At 39.3% G+C, this 21,174-nt stretch overlaps 1 protein-coding gene across 2 annotated transcripts in view; it reads left to right on the top strand.

Annotated features, from left to right (window-relative positions):
- The window catches only part of Sorcs3 (sortilin related VPS10 domain containing receptor 3), a 601,718-nt gene that overhangs the window by 480,016 nt on the left and 100,528 nt on the right, over positions 1 to 21,174 (top strand). For both annotated transcript variants that reach the window (XM_074078350.1, XM_074078349.1), the window contains exons 8-11: positions 473 to 562; positions 8,960 to 9,139; positions 18,030 to 18,176; positions 19,861 to 19,963. In XM_074078350.1, the coding sequence (XP_073934451.1) occupies positions 473 to 562; positions 8,960 to 9,139; positions 18,030 to 18,176; positions 19,861 to 19,963 (520 nt within the window). The remainder of the gene's footprint in view (positions 1 to 472; positions 563 to 8,959; positions 9,140 to 18,029; positions 18,177 to 19,860; positions 19,964 to 21,174) is intronic.

Here is a 21,174-nt window from a genome sequence, read left to right as displayed (position 1 = left end):
TCGGATCATAAGTGAAATTAAATTGTAAACTAATGATAGTTTTGAGCAATGTTAATTATTCAGATCCAAAAAAAATACCTTTAACAATTTTGTGTCATGATTGCAATGGGTTACTAATAAACTGATAAAAGGCTGAACAAATACATCATGAGAGCAGTTCATGTCAATAGCTTCTTTTCAGATGAAAATATTTATTAGGTGTGTACTATACACAGAGCACAGTGACCAGATGCAGAACCTGGTACTCTCATAGAGATATCAGTTAGTGAGAAATACTGTTGTAATTACCAATTTACTGTCAACACGAATAACTCAGGGTTGTCACAGTATTGGAAACTCAAAGTCAAGTAGGGATATTCTCTAAAAGATAAATACAAATCTATTTTGGTTGTTGATGGAGAGGGTGGTACTTTCCAACTTGTGCCATCAACTGTGATCCATCTGATCTCTCTGTGTTTCCTTCATCATCTAGGTAACAACAGGTGGAAGAGCCAACTACTACGTGTCCTATCGAAGAGAGGCCTTTGCTCAGATAAAGCTTCCCAAGTACTCCTTGCCAAAGGTACCAAATGCACCAACTTCTGTCCTTCCAGATGAAGCAAGGGTTGGAGAGGCTGCCTTGATGGGGGATGGGAAGTCAGACCCCTGACTGGAAGAACTGGTAGCATTCAGCCTAACTTACCCCTGAGGGATTTGGCCACTGCTGATGTTGTTGAACCAGGATTCTGTATTCTCATCTCATCAGGGCACCAAGAATTAGCTTTGATATCCTGTGACTCAAACATCTTGTACAACCTTGGATCTCTCCCCAAGGGTGGTAGAGAAGGAGTACTGGATTTGAAATAAATCTCTTCTAAGATTTATTTTGCCTTTCACGAATGCCTTATTGCTAAATAGGTCAAATTTAGGCAGAAGCACAGCTGCTACATATGTGTGCATAAAAGTGCACAGATAAGTCTGGTGGTTTTCTTGCTTCTTTCTACATTTTATGGTTAAATATAAATGTACTTCTTATGTTTCCACTCCCCTGTGCCACTATGAGTAATTAAAATGGGCTGATTTACTGGAATGTTAATATCAATGGTGACATTTTAACTCCTCTATTGGAAAAATCATAAAACTTATCCCATTCATTGTGAACACTGGCTTCTAGTTGGAGATGGATCTTACCACTTCAGTGTGAACAAGGACAGGATGTAATTGCATCACTTAATGAGGCTGCAAAGGAGATAAGTCTCCAGCTGGACACATACCAAGTAAATGTGGCAAAGACGTGGGCTTCTGAACTGGTGCTGAAAAATATTGTGAAAGGATAAATGAGTGGAGAGGTGGGAGGAGTATGAGATAAGAAGGTGGCTAATTTTATATTTCCTGGTATTTTTGTTCATTCAGTTACTTATACACATATGTATTCATTCATTTGTTCCTTTATGCATCCATTCAGCAATTCTTTCTTCCATTTAAGTGTTTTCTCTGTGCTAGGAACTGAACTAAATTCTGGAGGTAGAGTAGTAAATAAGACACAAATGATCTCTGTCTTGCAGGAGCTTATGGTCTGAGAGAGAAGAGAGACCAGGACAAGCAATTGTAGGTGTAGGAAGTATTGTAGATGTTCAAGGATCATCTTAGAATAAAAGGTACAGCTACCTAAAGGTGGGTAGTGAGGAAAATTTCCTAGAGAAGGTGATGTTTACGGTAATACAAAAGAGTAAGGAATTAAATATATAAACAAAGATAGGAAGAAGTTGGTAGAAAATATAGTCAACTCTTGTTATTGGTGTGAGTTGGTTTCAGGATCCCCTCACCCCTACAGACATAAAGATCAACGGCCCAGTATTTTCAAATAACCTATGCCCATCCTCCTGAATACTTTAAATCATCTCTGGATTATGTGTCATACCTAACATGACATAAATGTTCTATAAAGTGTTCTTATACTGTATTATTTAGGGGATAATAACAAGGAAAAGTCTGTGTTTAGTACAGATGCAGTTCTAACCACAGTTATGATCCATAGTTAGTTGAATCTGTTGAACCCATTGATACAGAGGGCTGACTATTTGTGCAAAGCCCTATTTTAAGAGAGAGCATGGTTCATTTAACAAACTAAAGAGCTATTTTGAGAGGCTGGGTTGCAGAGAGTTGCAGAGACTGATGGGGTAGGGAGGGCACATATTAGATTGCTTCAGGGCTGTAGGAAAAGATTTCTCATTTTTCTCTACCTTCTCTATAACCACTTTCATGGGACCATTCTATAGAATTGTGGTTGCAGGATGTTCCTGTCAGATAGCCTAAACTCAAACGAGAAAGTGGGAAAGTGGTATCCCTGTTGGAGAAGATTGGAGAGGGATAGCTCACAGTTATATTCATCCTGATAGAGACTGCCCTCCCAGGTAACCTGAAAGTCTTCATACATTAGCCTAAGAAATGAGTTTCAGGAACTTTCCAGAGCATCTTCCCAAGGTAGGGTTCATTTTTGCTTTTCTGTGTGTGCATATTTTGTGTATTTTAACCTTCTTAGAAAAACAAACCATTCACTCCCCTGAGCCATGTAGCTGCAGGTGGGGACAAATGAGGCCCGAATTGATTAGCACCCTGGAGCACTCCATTAATAATTAGCAGCCCCATGGAAACTTATTGTGGTGGCATATGATTCCATTGATGCAGCCCCCTTATAGAACTTCATCCAGGGTAGCTTCTCATTAAAATGGGAAGCTGTGAAAATAGCTGGATGGTTATCGATCCCTTTATTAGCTGGTGTTGGCCCAGATTTTCATAATAAGGCTAAGGAGGAAGGGTTCAGGCTTGATCGGTTCTTTCTGTTGTTTGAAAATGGAAATGCTTTTAAGCAATGTGTTGCTCTGTGCAGTGCTCTGGGGCTGCTGTTAATCATCTTGCTTAAAGACACAAGCATGGAAAATCTCCCTGTCACCACTGCCCAGGCCTTCTGTTCCCATCCCATCTTCTCAGATATGCACTCCATGGAGTCGGAGTGTTTTACAGTGAGGCGAGTGTCCTTAACAAGAAGCAGCAGCCTTGTGCTAAGTCCTCCACAGTTCAGTCCCTGGGCAGTGAGTTAGCACTCTTCACTTCATAGGCATAAAAACAAAACACGTGCACTAGTGGAGGGCGTGGTGGCAGGGGACAGGGAGAAATAGTGGCCTAGGGAAATGACAATTGAGCTTATGAGTAGAAACTCTGAATTTTCATTCCAACTCTGCCATCTACTTATTCATGACCTTGTCATCTGTGAAATGGGAATGGTAATACTATTTGACAAACTCATGAAGATTCGTTGAATGACTCACTTTTGGTCCAGGGTAAAGTGCTCAGAAAATTTAAGGAACAATTGTTACACAGGGGAAAATAATATTGATGCTCTTAACCTGTCTAGCATAGAGATTAGTGCTCATTATGGGTTTGTATCTCAACCAACTTTGGACTCCATATTGCCCAAGGCTGTCATTTTACCACTAAATGCCCTCTTTTGTCTCTTAGATTCTGAATTTATTCTTAACTAACTACTCTAATAATTATTTCCATAAGAAAAAAATCGGTTTTATATTTTTACTTGTTTTTTTCTGTAGAGGATTCAGGTTAGAAGTGATGATGTTGAACTTTGCCGAAACCCCATGCTCTTGGAAAACAACCAAGGTTAAGAAATTCCCCCACTGTTTTGTGTTTGGGAAATGGCTCACTGCAATGCCTCACCCTCTGCCATAGGACTTGTTAAGACTCAGATGTCTGCCTTGTTTACCTGTAGCAAGGCCAGATTCTCATTATTTATCTCATATATTATTAGCTGAATTGTTGATAAATGTCTGATAATCTGACTTGACCAAAATTAAGTCCAGCTTAATTTTGTTCAACCCCTGAACTTTGCCTCACATTCAACTTATGGGAACTTAAGCAAATAGAACAAGGAGGAACTGCTCCCCTTAACAGTACTTCTGAGAATCACTTGGCCTCAATGAAAACAATGTCCATTGAATTGTTCCATCATGCTACCTGCTAACCCCATTCTCCACACCCAGTTCTTTTTAGACTTATTTTATGTTGCCATATAAAAGCAATTCTTTCTGTCTTTACTCTGAGGTGCTTTAGATAAGGCCAGGATATTCTCCCTATAATAGTCTTTTCTGACCTAACTCTGAGTTTGTTGTTACTTGACAATGGTTAATCCTATTTTGAATAATAAAAAACAGGCAAGGGGGAATTTATCTAAGAAAAAGTATAATAATAGTGACAATGATATTAACCTTTTATATCCTTAGTTTTTACATTTCCACAAATACTGGTTTATCCTTGTCTGCTGTGTCACAGCTGCCCTTACAAGAGTCATCTGCAATTCTAATCTCTTTCCTCATTTCCTGTTCACTCTTCAACCCACTTCTAATTGCTTTTTGTCCTTATAGCCACGTGTCCACTATTTCGCTGATAATTCTCTAGCCACTGTTACTAGTGACCATTTACATGCTAAACCTAAAAGACATCTCTACCCTCTATCTTTATTCACTTCTCTGGAGCATTTGATGTGAAAAGGAAGAAAGTTCATCCTTGATCCTCTTCCCTCAGGCAGTATTTTATTCTCATCTCCTTTTCTATATGCTCTCTCTCTGGCCACCACTTAAAAGTTGTTGTTCCTAAGAGTACTTCTTGTGTTCTGTGTATTCCCTGAGTGTCTCATCCCTTCTTTCATATCCTGTCTACTGTATCCACAGACCCAGCCCATACTTCTCCACTGAAGTCTAGATAACATATCCAGTTGCTTATTTGAAGTACTGTTCTCTTAAGGTCCCATTTAACCAATTTGGAACTGGGCTCCTACTCCCTTGTATCTCATTCTTCTTTTGTGTTCATTTACATGTATCATCTACTTATTTTGTAAACTTTTGTTGGATGTCTGCCATGTGCCAGATACACTAGTAAATACTTGGATAAAGTGATAGGAGAGACAGTTTCTTCTCTCTGGAATCTTACAGTCTAATGAAAGTGAAAGACATCAAACAATTAAACAAGCGATTACTTAATCGTGAGCATAATGAATGATGTAAAGGAAAAATCAGATATTTGAGCAGATATTTGGAGCACTGTAGATATGTCCTTTTCCTTATCCACCTATAGATTTTACCTCTTTAACATCTTATCAATCCATTTCTTTTTTTTTTTTGGTGGGACTGGGATTTGAACTCAGGACTTCATACTTTCAAAGCAGGCACTCTACTGCTTGAGCCGCACCTTCAGTGCATTTTTCTCTGATTATTTTGGGGATGGAATCTCATAAACTCTTTGCCCAGGGTGACCTTGAACTTCTGTTCTCCTGAGCTCAGCCTCCCAAGTAGCTAAGATCACAGGTGAGCCACTGGCTTACCAATTCATTTCATGGGATCCTCATAAAGAACTTCCTTCCTTAGTTCAGGCCCTCATGCATTATTACCTGGATTAGTGCAATAGCCCTTTAAGCCTTTGTCCCTTGCTTCTACAATAGCCCAATCTAAATCCACTTGTCACACTGATCCCACATTGAATATGATAACACAAGGAACTTGATCCTCTCCAACGAAATCTCTATATACGGCATCTCTGATCATGCTTTTCTCCCACTTGAAACCCTGTGAGAACTTTGTACTACTTTCAGAATGAAGGTTAGGTGTGCCACATAGATGTGATATAACCACTCTCTGTCCTTACCTCCTGCAGAGGAAGACTACCTTCAAGCTGTACTGAGTTCCACACATTTATTTCCTTGAATGTTCCACCCTGTCTATCGTTTGTAAACCTTTACATTCTAATTAGCAAGTTAAGTGCCTCTAATATAGCCTTTAGTCAGTTTTGAGAAAGTTCACAAGAGTATGTAAAGTCTTCAACAACAGAGGCAACTTCTTGGGGTCAGGCTTTACCTTTTTTCTTCTTTGTGTCTCCATTGTGGTAACTGGTATATGACAAAGGTTTTAGATTTCAAAAGGCAACTTCATGCCTCCCAAATCATTGTTGGGAGGACAGAAAGGGAGCGTTAGTTCTCAGTGTTTTCCAAATAAAAACCTGTATGTAGTTATTTTTGATGCTCTTCAAATTCAATTCCAACTTTTAGCAAGGTCCCAATCTGAATGTACTCTTACTGCAACTTCCCTCCTTCTGTTTCTCTTTTTCAAGTTTCTTCCCACATGTTTGTAGGACCAGCAGTCTAGAAAGCAGCATGTGTTTGGAATGTATCCTACCATAGGTAGCTAAATTCAAGGAAAAAAAAGCTTCATTATTGTTCAGAACCCTATTGGGTGAATTTTAATTAATAATGCTTTTATTTGTTGTTGAGGACTTAATATTCTTGTTTTCATTGGTTGACCACAATTTAACCATAAGACCTATTTGGAGATAGGTCACACTTGTTCAGTTTTTCAGTGAGTAATTCCCCAGGCTTAGATGCAGCAGGGTCTGCTGGAGGGTTTATTCAAATGGTAGACTAAGTCTCTACACTAGATATACTGAATCATGATCCCAGGGAGTGGGACCCATGAATTTACATGCTGTTGAGGTCTCCAGGTCAAGCTGGACATGCTAGTGCACATATATAATCTCAGCTACTTGGGAGGCTGAGGAAGGAGTGTAACTTGAGCTCAGCCAGGAGTTCAAAGCCAGCCTCAGCAATCTGGGGAGGCCCTGTTTCTTCAAAAAGGAAAGAAAAATAGAAACTGGCCAAGATATGAGGGTTATTTTGATGCGTACTGAAGTCATATCCTAAACACAGTGCTTTGAAAGTAGTTTCTTGATTATGATAGTCTTGGGTTTAAATCTTAATAATGTAATTTGTTAGTTGAAAAATTGAGGACTACTTAGACAAACATCCCAGAATCCTAGACACTAAAGACATCTAATATCGTACTCCAGAACCTGGATACCTGTTCACCAGCTGGTACAACCCCAAGACAGCATTTACCTAATATACACTCACAGCAAACCTAGCTGCCTCTTATCCTGACCATGCTGGGTGTTTTAAGTTGTTTTTTTTTTCAATTCTTCTACATTAGCTTAGTCTAAAATAACTTAGCTCATTCATTTTTATGACCAAAACATCTGGGAAAAACCAAGCATTTCTACTGCATTTTTAACAGGGTAAGTGAATTTAATCTGTATTTCCTGCAGCTGCTGTTTCCCCTCCTACTGGGTTCTTGGGCATTCATTCCACACCAACACAACAAGATCTCGTCACATGGATTTTAAGAGCAAGCATTCTTTCTGTTTTCAAGTACCTCAGCAGGAGTCTGTAATTCTATGAGATGTATAAGCACCAATGAAAGTGAGGTCTTAGTCAAGGTGACCTAGACAGTTCAAGGCTAGAGGTCATTTGAGAATGAATCTCCTATTAAAGATCCAGAGTTTGTTTTCTTACTTTTCCCACTTCCCAGTTGTCCAAATCAAATGAACTTGTTCATTTATAAATCAGCTCAGAGGAACTCTCCACGATACTGACACTGAAGATAGTGCCTTGCTGCTTCTTTTACTTATAACAGTTTCTGGGAAAGATTAGTCAAATGAAGAAAAAGGCTATACCCAGCCTGGTTATTAACTTTCTATCAGCTCCAGGTGCGAAGGGCCTATTTCCAGTGTGTCCTACCACAGGTACAAGGGTGTTTCTCTTGCTGTCTGTTACTTTGGGCACATACAGCTATATATTTATTTATGTTTAAAGTACAGTCAAATGTTAATCCATGCCAACATGTGCTCCAAGTATAAATTCTCCAGGTAAGGATTTGAAATTTTGATAGTATTTTTACAGTGTCTATCCAAATATGCAACAGTGTGACTTACAAAAAGGCCAGACTTTTGCACACTACATTTAATTGTCAACTACTAGATATAATTTTAGAAACAATCCAGGCCATGAAGTTGATATCAGCATGTACATGGTAGACAAGAGATTCAGATATCCGACACAAGATATGGTCAAACTAACCTTTGCGATCGTTATTCACTCCCTGTCATCAGTTAGAAATCCCTGATCTAGAGGCTATATATCCAAATTGTTAGAGAGTCAGGCCTCAGGGGTTCAAGACCTAGTTCTACCACTTATGAGCTTTATATTCTGAAGCAATTTGGTGAACCCTTGTGTGCCTGAGTTTAGTATTCAGGAAAATAGATATAATCATACTACCTCCATTACAGAATTATTTTTATTTCAACTGAAAGAATTAATTTAGATGACTTAAAATGTGCCCAAATATTAGGTATTTTTATTGGCATGCCAACATTTTCACTATTTAGGAGAGAAAATGGAAATCCATGGAGGTGAACACATTGTGCTTATATTAGGTGCACATATTAGAATCTAGAACACCTAATTCCAGGTCGAATATCATTTTCTCCATATCAGTGATTTTCAAACATAATTTCATTTTATTAGCATCAGGCCCTCCCTTACCTTTTACTTCTAAAATCTTTGACAGAATTCCTGTATATACAGCAGATTCAAGTGGTGCTGCTGTGGTTGAAGCAGAGTGGGAGGTCTGGAGCCAGACTCATTGATTCTGCCTCCTTGCTACCTTCTTAATACTGAAGATTCTCAAAAAGACTATGTAAACCACTACACCACAAAATGTCAAACCACAAATGCAGATCAAGACAGGTTAGGTCCTGTCTTCTTTATATGTGTGAGAATCCTCTTACAAGACTACATGTCTCTGTTAGCACCAACACTAACTTTCAGATATAAAAATAAAAAGTGAAAGTGGATAAATCCCTTGAAGCCATAGAAAATGATACCCACCAAAGCCCCTTACACCCATCTTGCTGCCACTTAGCAAGGTATAGAAGTCATGATGCTCGTTCATAATTTATAACCCTGGATATATTACAACTCAAGGTTTTTTTCCAACCGTTTCATAAGTCCTGGTAATTATTCAGGGTCCCGGTGGGCAGAGAGATATGGAGATCTGCTGCTTAACGGGCCTTCTGTCTTATACAGGACATGCATATCATCAGTACAGATGAGAACCAAGTGTTCGCAGCAGTGCAAGAATGGAACCAGAACGACACATACAACCTCTACATCTCGGACGCGCGGGGGATATTCTTTACCTTGGCCATGGAGAACATTAAGAGCAGCCGAGGTCTAATGGGAAACATCATTATTGAATTGTATGAGGTATGTAGCCAAAATTGTCTCTCCTAGACTGACCTCTCTTTGTCAGGAATTTTGATGGTATACACATAAGTAGTGGAGTTCTGAGTTCAAATGCCAGCTGAACCACTTAGCGATTGTAACTTAGGTTAAGGAATATAACTTCTCTGTGCCTGAATTCCAGGAAAATATACATTAAATACTTACCACCTAAGATTATTGTCAGATGAGAGATGTTGTATCTAAAGCATCTAGTGCGGCTTCAACCTTAATTCAGTTAATGGTCTTACAGGTATGAGCATGATTACATACCAGAAGTTAAATGGCATAGGTGATACCTATATAGCTTTTTAACTGTGTTTCTTCTTATGGATCCTGGGTAGAAAGAGTAGCGATTCTTCCCTGCCTCAGTTATTTGTAAAATAATATTTATGAATGAATTTTATAGGAAAAAACAGGTATCACTGGTGAGAGTTCAAGTTTTCTAAGATGCCATCAGATGCCAGGGTTTATAGGGAAAAGACCTGGCTTTGACAGGAGCATGTCACTTATCTTGAGATTTTATTTTTAGATGTGATCACAAGTGAAAGAATAATCTCTGTGCGGAACCATAGAGATTATTGACAACAAGGTCCACAGAGGAAGTAGAGTAAAACTAGTTTCGCTGACACTAAGAATGTGGTGCTTTCTTATACCTTTTATGACAGTACATGACCTTTGACAGTGCTAGGAGCAGTGAGGGACTTGACTGACCACATGGGTATGACGAATTGAGTTGAACAAAAAAGGTGTGTCTTATTGTCCTACATTAAACAGTGGCTGATGATCATATTCACACAGGTGGTGATATTTGACATCACCTATGTAAAGCTAAGTTGAATCTTGTGGTGGGTAGTAGCCTCAGGTGGCCTGGATGAGCTGTTCCCTTGTAGATTTTCCTATCTGAGGAACAAACAGAAGCTCTTAGAACAGAGGGTTCAGTGCCTCTGCTTTACTGTGGTCTCCTCTGAACAGTGGTTGCCAAAGCTGAAGTATCCATGCATTGGTATCAAGGTTAGCTATTCAGTTACTGAGGGTGCTAGTAATATTTCAGGTTGTAACTAATTCATTAGGTAGAAGGGTGATAACACAAATGTATGGCATGAATAGAAGTACATTTTTAAAAAAGAAAAATGAATATCACTGGGTAGAAAACAAAAGCAGTTGAAATACTCCATTTTCATAGGAACTCAGGTGCTAAAATAATTCCCCTTAACAACAAGGTCCATGTTTGGTAAATGTTCCATATTTTTCCTAGAGTTGTGAAGACTGGTAGAGATGACTAAGGGGTATAAGTAACTTTGGTAAACTTACATTCCCATGCCTCTAACCACTCCAGGAGACACAGATACACCTTCAATATTAGTAATAAGAGATCGTGGGAGAAGATTTGGATGAATATTCCAAGGACTGAGTCTATTCAAGTTCCTGTTTAGACAATAAGTCTATACAGATATGACAATTATTCATCTCTGGTCAGACCCAAATAGCAGAGAGTAGGCATTGCTGCAGATGATTTTATAGTCAACACACAAGAAATCCTTGTGTCTCTGACATTCCTGATACAGTGGGTAAATTTGCCACTGTGATGTACCTATAGGAAAGGGAGTCTGAAACTCCCTGGTCATTTAGAACCTCAAGATATTGTGATCTGAAGTGAAGCATGAATCACTGTGAAAAATGTGCCCAAACACATGCGATTTATTTTTCTTCTTGCTGGAGTTGGTCTTATATTTTCAATATTGTTGGGGGAAAAGTGTGCAGTGTCTTTACATTTATTGAGAAGCAAGACATAACAGGAAGGGCAACTTCTTCAAAGCCAGCTCTGTGAGCCTGTCGTTCATTCAGTTTTACCCGAATGATTGTGCCCAAACTTTGTGTCCAAGCCCATTAGAAAGTCTGTATGGATGTGTGATTCTTATCCCTAAGGAGCTTGCAATCCAGTTTGTTGGGTTTTGAGGAGGTTAGTAAATAAAGTTCCCTTTTTACCAAGGGCACGCCAAGTACCCTTGAGTGTTGCAGCTTGGAAACTCAGTACATTTTCACATTTAATTCAGCTAAATTAACCCACTTTCCCAGAGCGTATTTTTTTCTGGTGCATAGGCTCACAATCTATGTGAAGTATATAAGTGAACCTGTTAGGGCAGAGATCATAGCTTAACTTATATTAGAGGCAAAATTCTGGCATGTAATGGGCTCACAAAAGGAAAGGTGAACTATGACTTGAGGAACTTGGGGAGACTTAGAGAGATGTGTTGGTTTACATGATGAACTTCTGGAGATGGGAGAAGAGAACCAACCTCAAAACCAGTTGAGCTAGAACTAACTGAGACAGAGAAAGCATGAGACAAATGGAGATCAAACACACTTTTAGCACCTTAAAATTTACATAAGAGGAAGTGAGATTACTAATCCTTCATTCCTGAATTGGATTCACCTCTTTAGACACAGGCAGAAATGGTTAATCGAGTATTCTCCTGTAGAAGGTTGTTTCTGTAACAACACAGCATTGAGGTACAAAGTATGTGTTTTACTCAGGTGGATCTGACACAGGGACAATCTGTACCTGTGCATGCCCAGTTCTTTTTCTCAGTATTAATGATATTATCAGTCCCTTTTACCTTATGGAAGAGGGAGTGAAGAAATAGGGGCCATTCGAAGTGTTAAAAATAGCATGAACCAAGACTGGATAGATGGTGTAGATTTTTGAGAAAGTGAGTTGGCTGGTCTAATTAGATAGAATAGATACTTTTCAGGGACAAGAATGAGGGTGGGATAAGTAATCAGACTTCAAATTCTAGAAGGCATTTAACAACAGGTGAATAAATTGGGAACCAACATTTTCTAGACCATGACCGTATTGAAGATTTTTAACGGGGATGTTGTTTTGCACCTGGAGATTCATCCTGTGGTGGGAGATAAAGCTCAATTTAATTGGTCTCTAGGGGTGGTTAGGATTTAACCTTCTTTACTGAAGATTCTCATACAAACTGAGATTGTGTGCCATATGGCCAGTTAGCAAGGAAACTACAATTTTCCTGGACTCCAAGTGCTCTTGAGTGATGCAGCTGGGAAAATCAGTAAATTTTCACATTTAATTCAACTAGGTTAACACACTTTCATAGAGTGAATTTTTTTCTGGTGATAGGAGGTCTGGTACATAAGGCTTACACTCTATAGGAAAGATCTAAGTGATCCTGTTAGGTTAGAGATCACAACCTAACTGTATTAACTCATGGGGAAAGGTGAACTCTAACTTAAGGAACTTGGAGAGACTTAGAGAAATGTGTTGGCTTACATGAAGGAGGTAGAGGGAAGAGAACCAGCATCAGATGAGTGCGAGTGCGGACCTGTGTTCATGCAATGTTGAGTGGCTTTGTAAAGTACTGGAATGAATTTCGTGAAGATACTGGTAAAGAGCTTGCCTGAAGAGTTAGGCATTCATTTATTCTCTGGATCTTTTTCTTCCCCATTTACATAATCAGTTAATAAAATTTGCATGTGTGATACAGTCTCCTGTGCCAGGTTTAATTTGTAACTTTATGTTTGATGGGACATTATAGCTATTTCCCTTGTCTGAAAGGTCATTGATGCCATTAGGTAACTAAGATATCAGGTGACTTTGATTGACCTTGACCATGTAAGTACTGGCATATCATTCCATCTTCCACATGATCCTCTGAAGCCTCCTCTTGGGAATGGAGAGGAAACAATGAAAGGAAGAACTTTTGGGGGGAATTTAACTTGAAATCTTGGCACTGAAAGTTCTTGAAGACTAAAGTAGGCCAACCCCACCCAATTTCAAAAATCGATAAGGCTGAGACAATTTCTATGACTAAACTGTTATAGTCATCTCTTACTATAGAGAGAGTCCCTTGTTCATTCTCTAATTCCTTCTTCAAAGTACAACATTGTCATGGCTGCATTTACATAATTAAGGGAGAGCATAGCACTTGAAGGCCAAATAATAACTGATCTCTGCTTTAAGGTGTCAGAAATCTGCTTCTTCAAAACAAGACTGGCATTGACAGTGAATGCAGTCCAGTTTGTGACTCACCATTGTTCCTATGACACTGTTCTATAGAACTCCATTGTGGTAATTTCATATCACTAACAATAAGCTATATTTCATTTTCCTTACTCTTCAGGAACAAGTGAAGGAACAGGTATTCTTTCCAAAACCCACACGTGTGCTATGGAAACATACTCTGAGCTGCTGGCCTGATGAATTTTCTTCAATGCTTTCCTTGATGTTAAGCATTCACATAAAACAGTTTAGTAGCAATGCCTTTGCCAGCACTATCAAATACAGTAAATATGCAACATGAGCTATATACACATTTTAAAATTTTAATACCTACATTTTAAGGAGAGAAATAAACAAATGAAATTAATTGTAATAATATATTTTATTTGAATGAAATATCTATTTTCATTTTAATGTAGACTTAATATGAAAAATTCGTAGTTATTTTCTATCTCTTCATACTAAATCTTCAAAACCCTGTATATATTTTATACTTCCCTTGATCAATTCATATGATAAATTTTCACCTGAAATACTTGATCAGCACTTACATTTTATAAAATTTACAGTAAAAAAAAAGAGATTCACATATCTAAGTTATGCAAACATGCTTAAAAATTTTCCAATAATAAAACCAAGTATCAATTAAGTTTAAAATTGTATAGGTTAAAGTTTTAAATAACATTAAAAATTAGTCTCTTGAATTGTGTAGACCTAAATAATTTATTTATTTTCTCATCCCCACAATATCTGTTTTTGGTAGGCATTGTTTCCCATTGTATGTATGAAATTTTAATTCCAGAGAATTTAGTGGCTTGGCTCAGATCACCCAACTAACCAACTATGGGAGACTCAACTATGCATGGTTGACTATAGGTGCAGTCAACTACACTTGAAAAGAATCCATATCTGTCTATCTAAAAATTCAGACTTTTCCCACTATCCCTTTTTCCCCACAGTTTTTAGAAATGCAGTTTTATTTGTGCTCAGTAAAATTTACCCTTTCTGGTATATGGCTCTCTGAGTTTTGAGATTCATGCAGTTTTATAGCTACCATCACAATCAAGACAGAGAGGCATTGCATTTTGTAGGATGTTCAGTTTTACAGACCCTTTGCTGTTCTACAGAGTTACTGATAGATATCCATCCATCTGACTTCTTCTTGTCTCTACTTTTCCCTTTTCTAGAGTGTCAATTGATGGAATTACATACCAGGTAACCTTTGGAGTCTGGTTGTCTTTCAATTAGAAGAATAGATCAGAGATTCACCTAGTTGTCAAGTGTGTAGATAGATGTTCCTTTTAATTGCTGAGTAGTATTCCATTGTGTGGATGTGCTACAGTTTGTTATTCATCAGTTGAAGAACACATAGGTTGTTTCCAGTTCTGTGACTATGAATAAAACTTCTGCAAACATTCACATCAATATACGTTTTTATTTATCATGGGTAAATACTTAGGAATGTGATTGCTTGGTCAAGGTCAAATGTAAGTCTATGTTTCTAAAAATCCATCCAACTATTTCTGAAGTGACAGAGTCATTTTGCATCTCTACCAGCAAGTTATGAGCATTGTGGTTCTTTGACACTCTCATCAACAAATTTGTTTGATTATCCTCCTACCTCCACACCACCCAACCCCTTGTGTTTTTCACCATTCTGATTAAGACCTAGTGCTACTTCACTGTGGGTTTAATTTGCATTTCTTTACTGACTAAATCTGTTGACCCTGTCATACCTGGATGAGTAAAATCTAACTCTCTAAGCCAGCCTCTGTGTTCTTGTCTATCCTTCTTATGAATCTTTCCTTGCCATCTTTTTCTCTAGTTTGTGCTCCATCCCCTTCTTTATTATGACCTTCTGTGACTCTTCTTGTACCAGATGGACAGCTGCTTATAAACTCCACAGGGACCTTTTCCCTGAACTGGCCTTCTTCTGACCCTCACCATAGATTCGTCTCTAGGGACAGCCCAGGGCATATCACAGTAATTGCTTTTCTCAGCAGAACCCTGACATCTTTGTCCTGAGGTCCCAGGGACACGACTGGCAGAAGACCATGCCACCTGGACACAATGCTCTGCCAACATGCCTGCTGTCAGTTTCTTTCTGCACTTCAAATTATTTCCCAGAGGGAAAGTGGCCCATCCATGCTTCATGCCTTGAACTCTTTTATGGGCACCAACATAAACTTGTACCCTTCCCCCTGGATTGCAAGATCAGCAGCAGCAGCCACACTTATGATTCCAGACACCAATGGGAGAAAGCATGCTTAAAATTTATTAGAAAACAGGAAAGTAAAATGGGCCCTGACTGGGGGTTGCTACCAGGGGGAGGGGAGAAGATATAAGGAGAAGGTGTAGGAAGGGGAATGTGGTCAAAATACTGTGTACTTATGAATGAAAATGGAAAAATGTGAGACCCGTTGAAACTATTCCAGGAATGGGGAGGGGCAGGTAAAGGCAAACAATGGACTGGGTGAATTCAACTATGATATACTGTAAGAACTTTTGTAAATGCCATGATGTATCCCCAGCATAACAATAATATGATAATAATTGATAATAGAATATGGATGCTAAGTACTTCCTTGGATAAAGAAGAGTAAACATACGTGTCTTATTCTCAGATTCCTTTACATTTCATATAATGAGGCTAAGTAGTGCTCCATGACACCTTTGTGTATATGTACATACTTGTGTACACATACATGCATACATGGACATGCCTACTAGGTTGACACATAAATGTATTCCTAACTTGGGTTACAGTCAAAATGTGAGAGGTCTTGGTCTGGGATACATAAAAGCAAAGTGCCCTCCAAACTTATTGTCCATTTACTTATATGAGACTTGGAGCCAAGAAGCCATTCAGTAATAATGTAAGGACTTTGAATTATCCAAATGCAGATGGAGAGTGTTTTGCTTCTTTCAGAAGGAGGGAAACTGCTATGGCATTATATGCTGCTACCAGAGAAATGCCTTCAGAACTTCACAAGGGTTCCATGGAAATTGCTCCTCTCTGCAACTTCTCAGTCCCTATTCCCCAGGTTTTGCCTCATAATTTTGCTGTAGGACACAAGAATATGACCATAAGAGTGGTGGAGCTCTCAGTGGGAAAATATAAGAGTGGCCATTCCATTTGCTAGCATGCCCATGCAAACAGCACACATTCTGCTACTAAGCATCCAGCTAGGAAGCAGGGACCATGGATGGAAGGTCCATGAGTCTGGAGTCTGACCTGTGTATTTTCTACCAAGAAATAGACAGAAATGCTTATGGTACAAATATGTACCCAACTCAGTTGGAAGGGGACCAACTGATTTAAGATTGAGTGTTACTTGGCAGTCCAGCAGAAAAGGCACCAGCTCTGTGGCCAAAGAGAACACCAAAAAAGGTTTCCATCTGGCACAAGTTTCTAGAGAAACCACATTCTGTTCTCTGTGAGGAATGATGGGCAATCACTCACACACACATCTTGGCATCTCCCTGTGCTTACCCTGTCTTCAAGGTTAGAATATAATCAATTCCATTCTTGCCATTTGTCATATTCCCCGGTGATGTCCTTCCCACACAATCCTATTCTTCTCCTGGCATTCTCTTTCCACTTGTTTGGTAGTTTTTGTTTGTTTGGGGGAGGTTGTCATTCTCTTTCAAATCCAAATAGATTAATAAAAAAAAACATACAAACAAACAAAAGACGTCTTGTTTCATCAACTAAAATACATCTTTTAGGAAAAATAAGAAGACAATAACCCCCCCAAAATAAAAATACCCCCCAAATAAAATCCCACCAATCCCTTCCATGGAAGTTTTGCCCTTTCCTTCCACTGGTGTTCTTTTGGAATGAAAGTGAACTTCAGTTAACTATGAATGAGAATAGAGGATAAAATTTAAAACCTTGATGTGTCTTAAGTTTCATCCAGCAAACCAGCCATTCATCCTTTGCTTATCTGAATTAGCTTTTGGCTTTGGAATGTGCTGGAACTTCCAAAGTTACAGGAATCTTTTATTTGATGCAGGACATTGCCATTTTAAATAGTCTGTTCTCTTTGCTCAGCATGTAGAATAGAAGGAATAAAAGTTTGAGTCAGATTTGTGCTTAGCCTAGAACCCTTCTAGGTGATAAATCTTTAATCCTCCAGTTACTTGTCTCGCAGCCATTCTCTTCCCCCTTCTAAATATCAAGGGCGTGCAAATCCCAATATATCAGAAACCCTGGCAGAAGTGCTCTGCATTATCTCATGGACCCTTTGCTAGCCAACAAAAGTAAAGAAAAGAAACCACCAATTTTAGAGTTAGCATTGGCAGAGACCCAAAGATGATATGTGATTTGCCTTAAGTCACACAGTAAGTTAGTGGTATGGACAGAAATAGATGTCAGCTCTCCAAGCTGGGTCATTTTCTCAAAAATATCTACCTTAGTATTAATTGAGACTCCTGGACTTCTAGCATTAAGGACTTTCCTTGATGCCTTCAAGACCCATCTACAAGCCTCTCTGGAGCTAAAATAATGTTCTCTCGAAAGGGTTATTCTTTCAATTATTATCAGAAGGAAAGCTAACAGTTAAGTAAAGATAAGATCCTATGGAAAAAGCACAGAGATAGGAAAAGTGGGGAAAAAAAGATAGATAAAAGGGATGGGATATTTTGGGAAAGTGGAGTAGTGTACAAGGTTAAATTTAAATTTCTTTTAGAGACTGCAGGTTATATGGCATTCTTCACCATGGTCCTCTTTTTCTTTTTTGCATCCCAAACCACCTGTGAAAGCTGCTGAAGCTTCTTTCAGGACTTCTTCCAGACTACAGGCATTTTGGCCCAACATGGTTCTCCATCTCTCACCATTTTTCCTAGGTAGCAGGTATCAAGGGGATATTCCTGGCAAACAAAAAGGTGGATGACCAAGTGAAGACATACATCACTTACAACAAAGGCAGGGATTGGCGTCTACTGCAAGCTCCGGATGTGGACCTGAGAGGAAGCCCAGTGCACTGCCTGCTGGTCAGTCATCCTGTCTCATGTGGAGTTACAGGGCAGGCTGGTCCCATGGGAATGCTACTAAAAGGCTTTCTTACACCAAGAGGTCTTTGGAACTTGGCTGCTGCTGAGCAGCAATTTCCTACAACTGTCAGGATGTTGGTCTATAGGCTCAGACTGCCACACCAATTAGTGGAAGGCCTGGATGAATTGCACAGAATTTTACTGAGAAAATCTAATGTGATACAGCTCATAGTAAGATAAAGAAGAATATAAGAAAGAGCCCAGGCAGGGCTCAGTAGCACTAATGTAGCTGTTAGCCGGGAAGGATCAGAATGCTTTGTCTTCATGGGATGGCCAGTTAACCTGTCAGCTTCCCAGGTTCCTGCTGTATGGAATGGTGAGGTAGGCACCATGGAGGATGTGGTGTGTATGATGGCATCTTGGCCCTTATCTGTTGCAACACTAGTTAGGGAGAGAGTGCCCTCTTAATGAGGACCTACACCCAAAAATATTCTAGGGTCCCAGAAGTAATTATGTTTTTCCAGAGCAAAAACGTTACCATTCGCCATGTATTCAGAAAGGATTATGAACTATCATAGTTATCATCTTCTAGTTAAATGTTAGGAACATAGTAGAGACTAAGGTAAATGGGGTTCTTATCCTTTTATAGTTTTTAATCTAAATCCACGGTTATTTTTTGTTTGTTTGGTGGTTGGTTTTGTTTTGTTTAGGGTTACTAGGGAAGTCAGAGACAATTGACTGCCTACCTCTTGGACTAACTCATGGCATGATTTTTCTTTTCTTTTTTTTTTTTGCGGTACTGGGCTTTGAACTCAGGGCCTACACCTTGAGCCACTCCACCAGCACTTTTTTGTTATGGTGTTTTTCGAGATAGGGTCTCTCGAAGCATTTCCCCAGGCTGGCATTAAGCCGTAATCCTCCTGATCTGCCTTCTGAGTAGCTAGAATTACAGGAGTGAGCCACTGGTTCCCAGTAACATAACATGATTTTTACCCTTAAACCTTAGCTATGGCTTCATCTTATTGCTTAACCTAGGGTTTGCTTTTCCTCTATTCTCTTATTTTTTATTTAGAATACATCTCTGTAAATCACCAAGCCCTTTTTTTAAATGCCCCCAATTCATAAGTAAATAAATAAAGAACATAAGCCTAAATGAATTTCAGATAATGGCTTAAAATATTTTAAGTAAATTATAAACAGAAACAAAATACACAAAACAGATAGAAACGGAGACAATCTAGTTGAAGAAGAATGTAGACAGCCTGGAGTATGTATGCCACTTTGTTTCCACTTTGCACTTCTCCTGGTGGCCCCTTAGAACCTTAAGGAGCAGAATTTGATGGTCAAATTAGCCATGGGAGGCCATTGTTATTCTGTGGGAAGGAAAGGCCATGGAGACTTTGGCCTTTGGATGGGATGACAGTGAGAGAGGGCTAGGCTCATGATGGTGGACAGGATCAGGTGAGGGAAGGGGCTATAGATGATGCTCAGGACAACTTCCCATGTAAAATAATCACCATACCAGACGGAGATGACTCCTGCCCTAAACTAAGTCTGAGGCTCATCATTCAAAATCTTGCTGTTTCTGGAAGTTGATCATTGGAGGCCCCATCTCTAGTAGGGCAAGGTATGTGGGGATCAGGAATTTCCTGGAATAAAACAATTTTCTTCTTCTCCATTTTAGCCCTTCTGTTCCTTACACCTACACTTGCAGCTTTCTGAAAATCCCTATTCATCAGGAAGAATCTCAAGCAAGGAGACAGCCCCAGGTCTTGTGGTGGCCACAGGTAAGGAAAACTCCCTGGGCTTCATCCTTACGGAGGACCTCTGGAATACGTTTGCCACTTAGTTTTGGGTCATGAACTCATTTGAGCATCACTTGTAAGTTACAGGAACCCTCCCCAGAAAATATACAGGATTCTTGGATCTCCAAAGCACATTGGTGCAAAGAGTTCTGGAAAATTGATATTTTTAGGTTAATGCATCCTACCCAGTCTGAGAGCAGTCCCCTGTGTTTAACAAGAAGTCAGAGTTTCTGTCAAAGTCAACTGACCAGTCAGAGAGATTGTAAAAAGGAATTCTCACTTTAAGAAAACATGATGTATGAACTTTCCAGCTCTCCAAATATCAGTTGGGGCAGTTTTCTCTTTACACAGAGGATACTTTACAAAGGGTTTCACCCCGGAGCTGTTTTTAATCAGGAGGTCTCTGGTGCATGTGAAGGTTTGTTTACACATGATTAAGCACTTGCCTGAGTGCCTGGGGGAAAGGGCAGAAAAACTTAAGGTTGCATTGTTGGAACCACTGTCCACTAACATCAATCAGAAGTGAAGATAAAGCAACTCTGAGATGAAAATGAAAGTCTCAGGGGAATATGCTCCTATTAGCATACATTTGATTTGCATGCACCTTTTCAGGAATACATTGACAGCATAAAGCAAGGCAGGCTTCTAATCTTAGAAGTTAGAGCTCTGGTGCTAGGCAGCTCTTTTTCTAATGAAAGCAGATAAATTCATAGTGACTTTCTGAGAAGATAATATTCTGTTTTCTTTCATCAACCTTGAGCTCTGGTTCTCTTAGATATTGGCTTCCTTCTCCAAGCCACCAATCTAGTGAACTTAAATACTAGCAGTAAGCAGCCTTTTTATTCAGATGGACAGCAAGCACCACCTGCTTGCATTTCAATCAACTCCTCTCAACTTGATGTGAACTGAATCCATCATGATGAACACTACTGACCTCAGGAGCCCAGGACAGTGAGAGATGAGGACAGGCTCTGTTGCTGTTCTCTGGCTTGGGGAGTGATTCCCATATTCCACCATCCATGTGAGTTGGTTCTTCCAACTCAGAGGCTGCTGCTTCCTTCGCCTCTCCTGAAGGCCTCAAGGAGATCAGTACTGGAGCAGAAGCCACACTGGCAAACAGTGATCAAGGATAAAGGTTAACATGATTTGAATGCTTGTGATGTAGCTAGGAATTGTTCAATATGGTTTAACCA

The sequence above is a fragment of the Castor canadensis genome, chromosome 7 (genome assembly GCF_047511655.1).
Source record: "Castor canadensis chromosome 7, mCasCan1.hap1v2, whole genome shotgun sequence".
Classification (NCBI taxonomy): Eukaryota; Metazoa; Chordata; class Mammalia; order Rodentia; family Castoridae; genus Castor; species Castor canadensis.
Note: the sequence above shows the minus strand (reverse complement) of the source record. Positions and strands in the feature narration are given on the sequence as shown.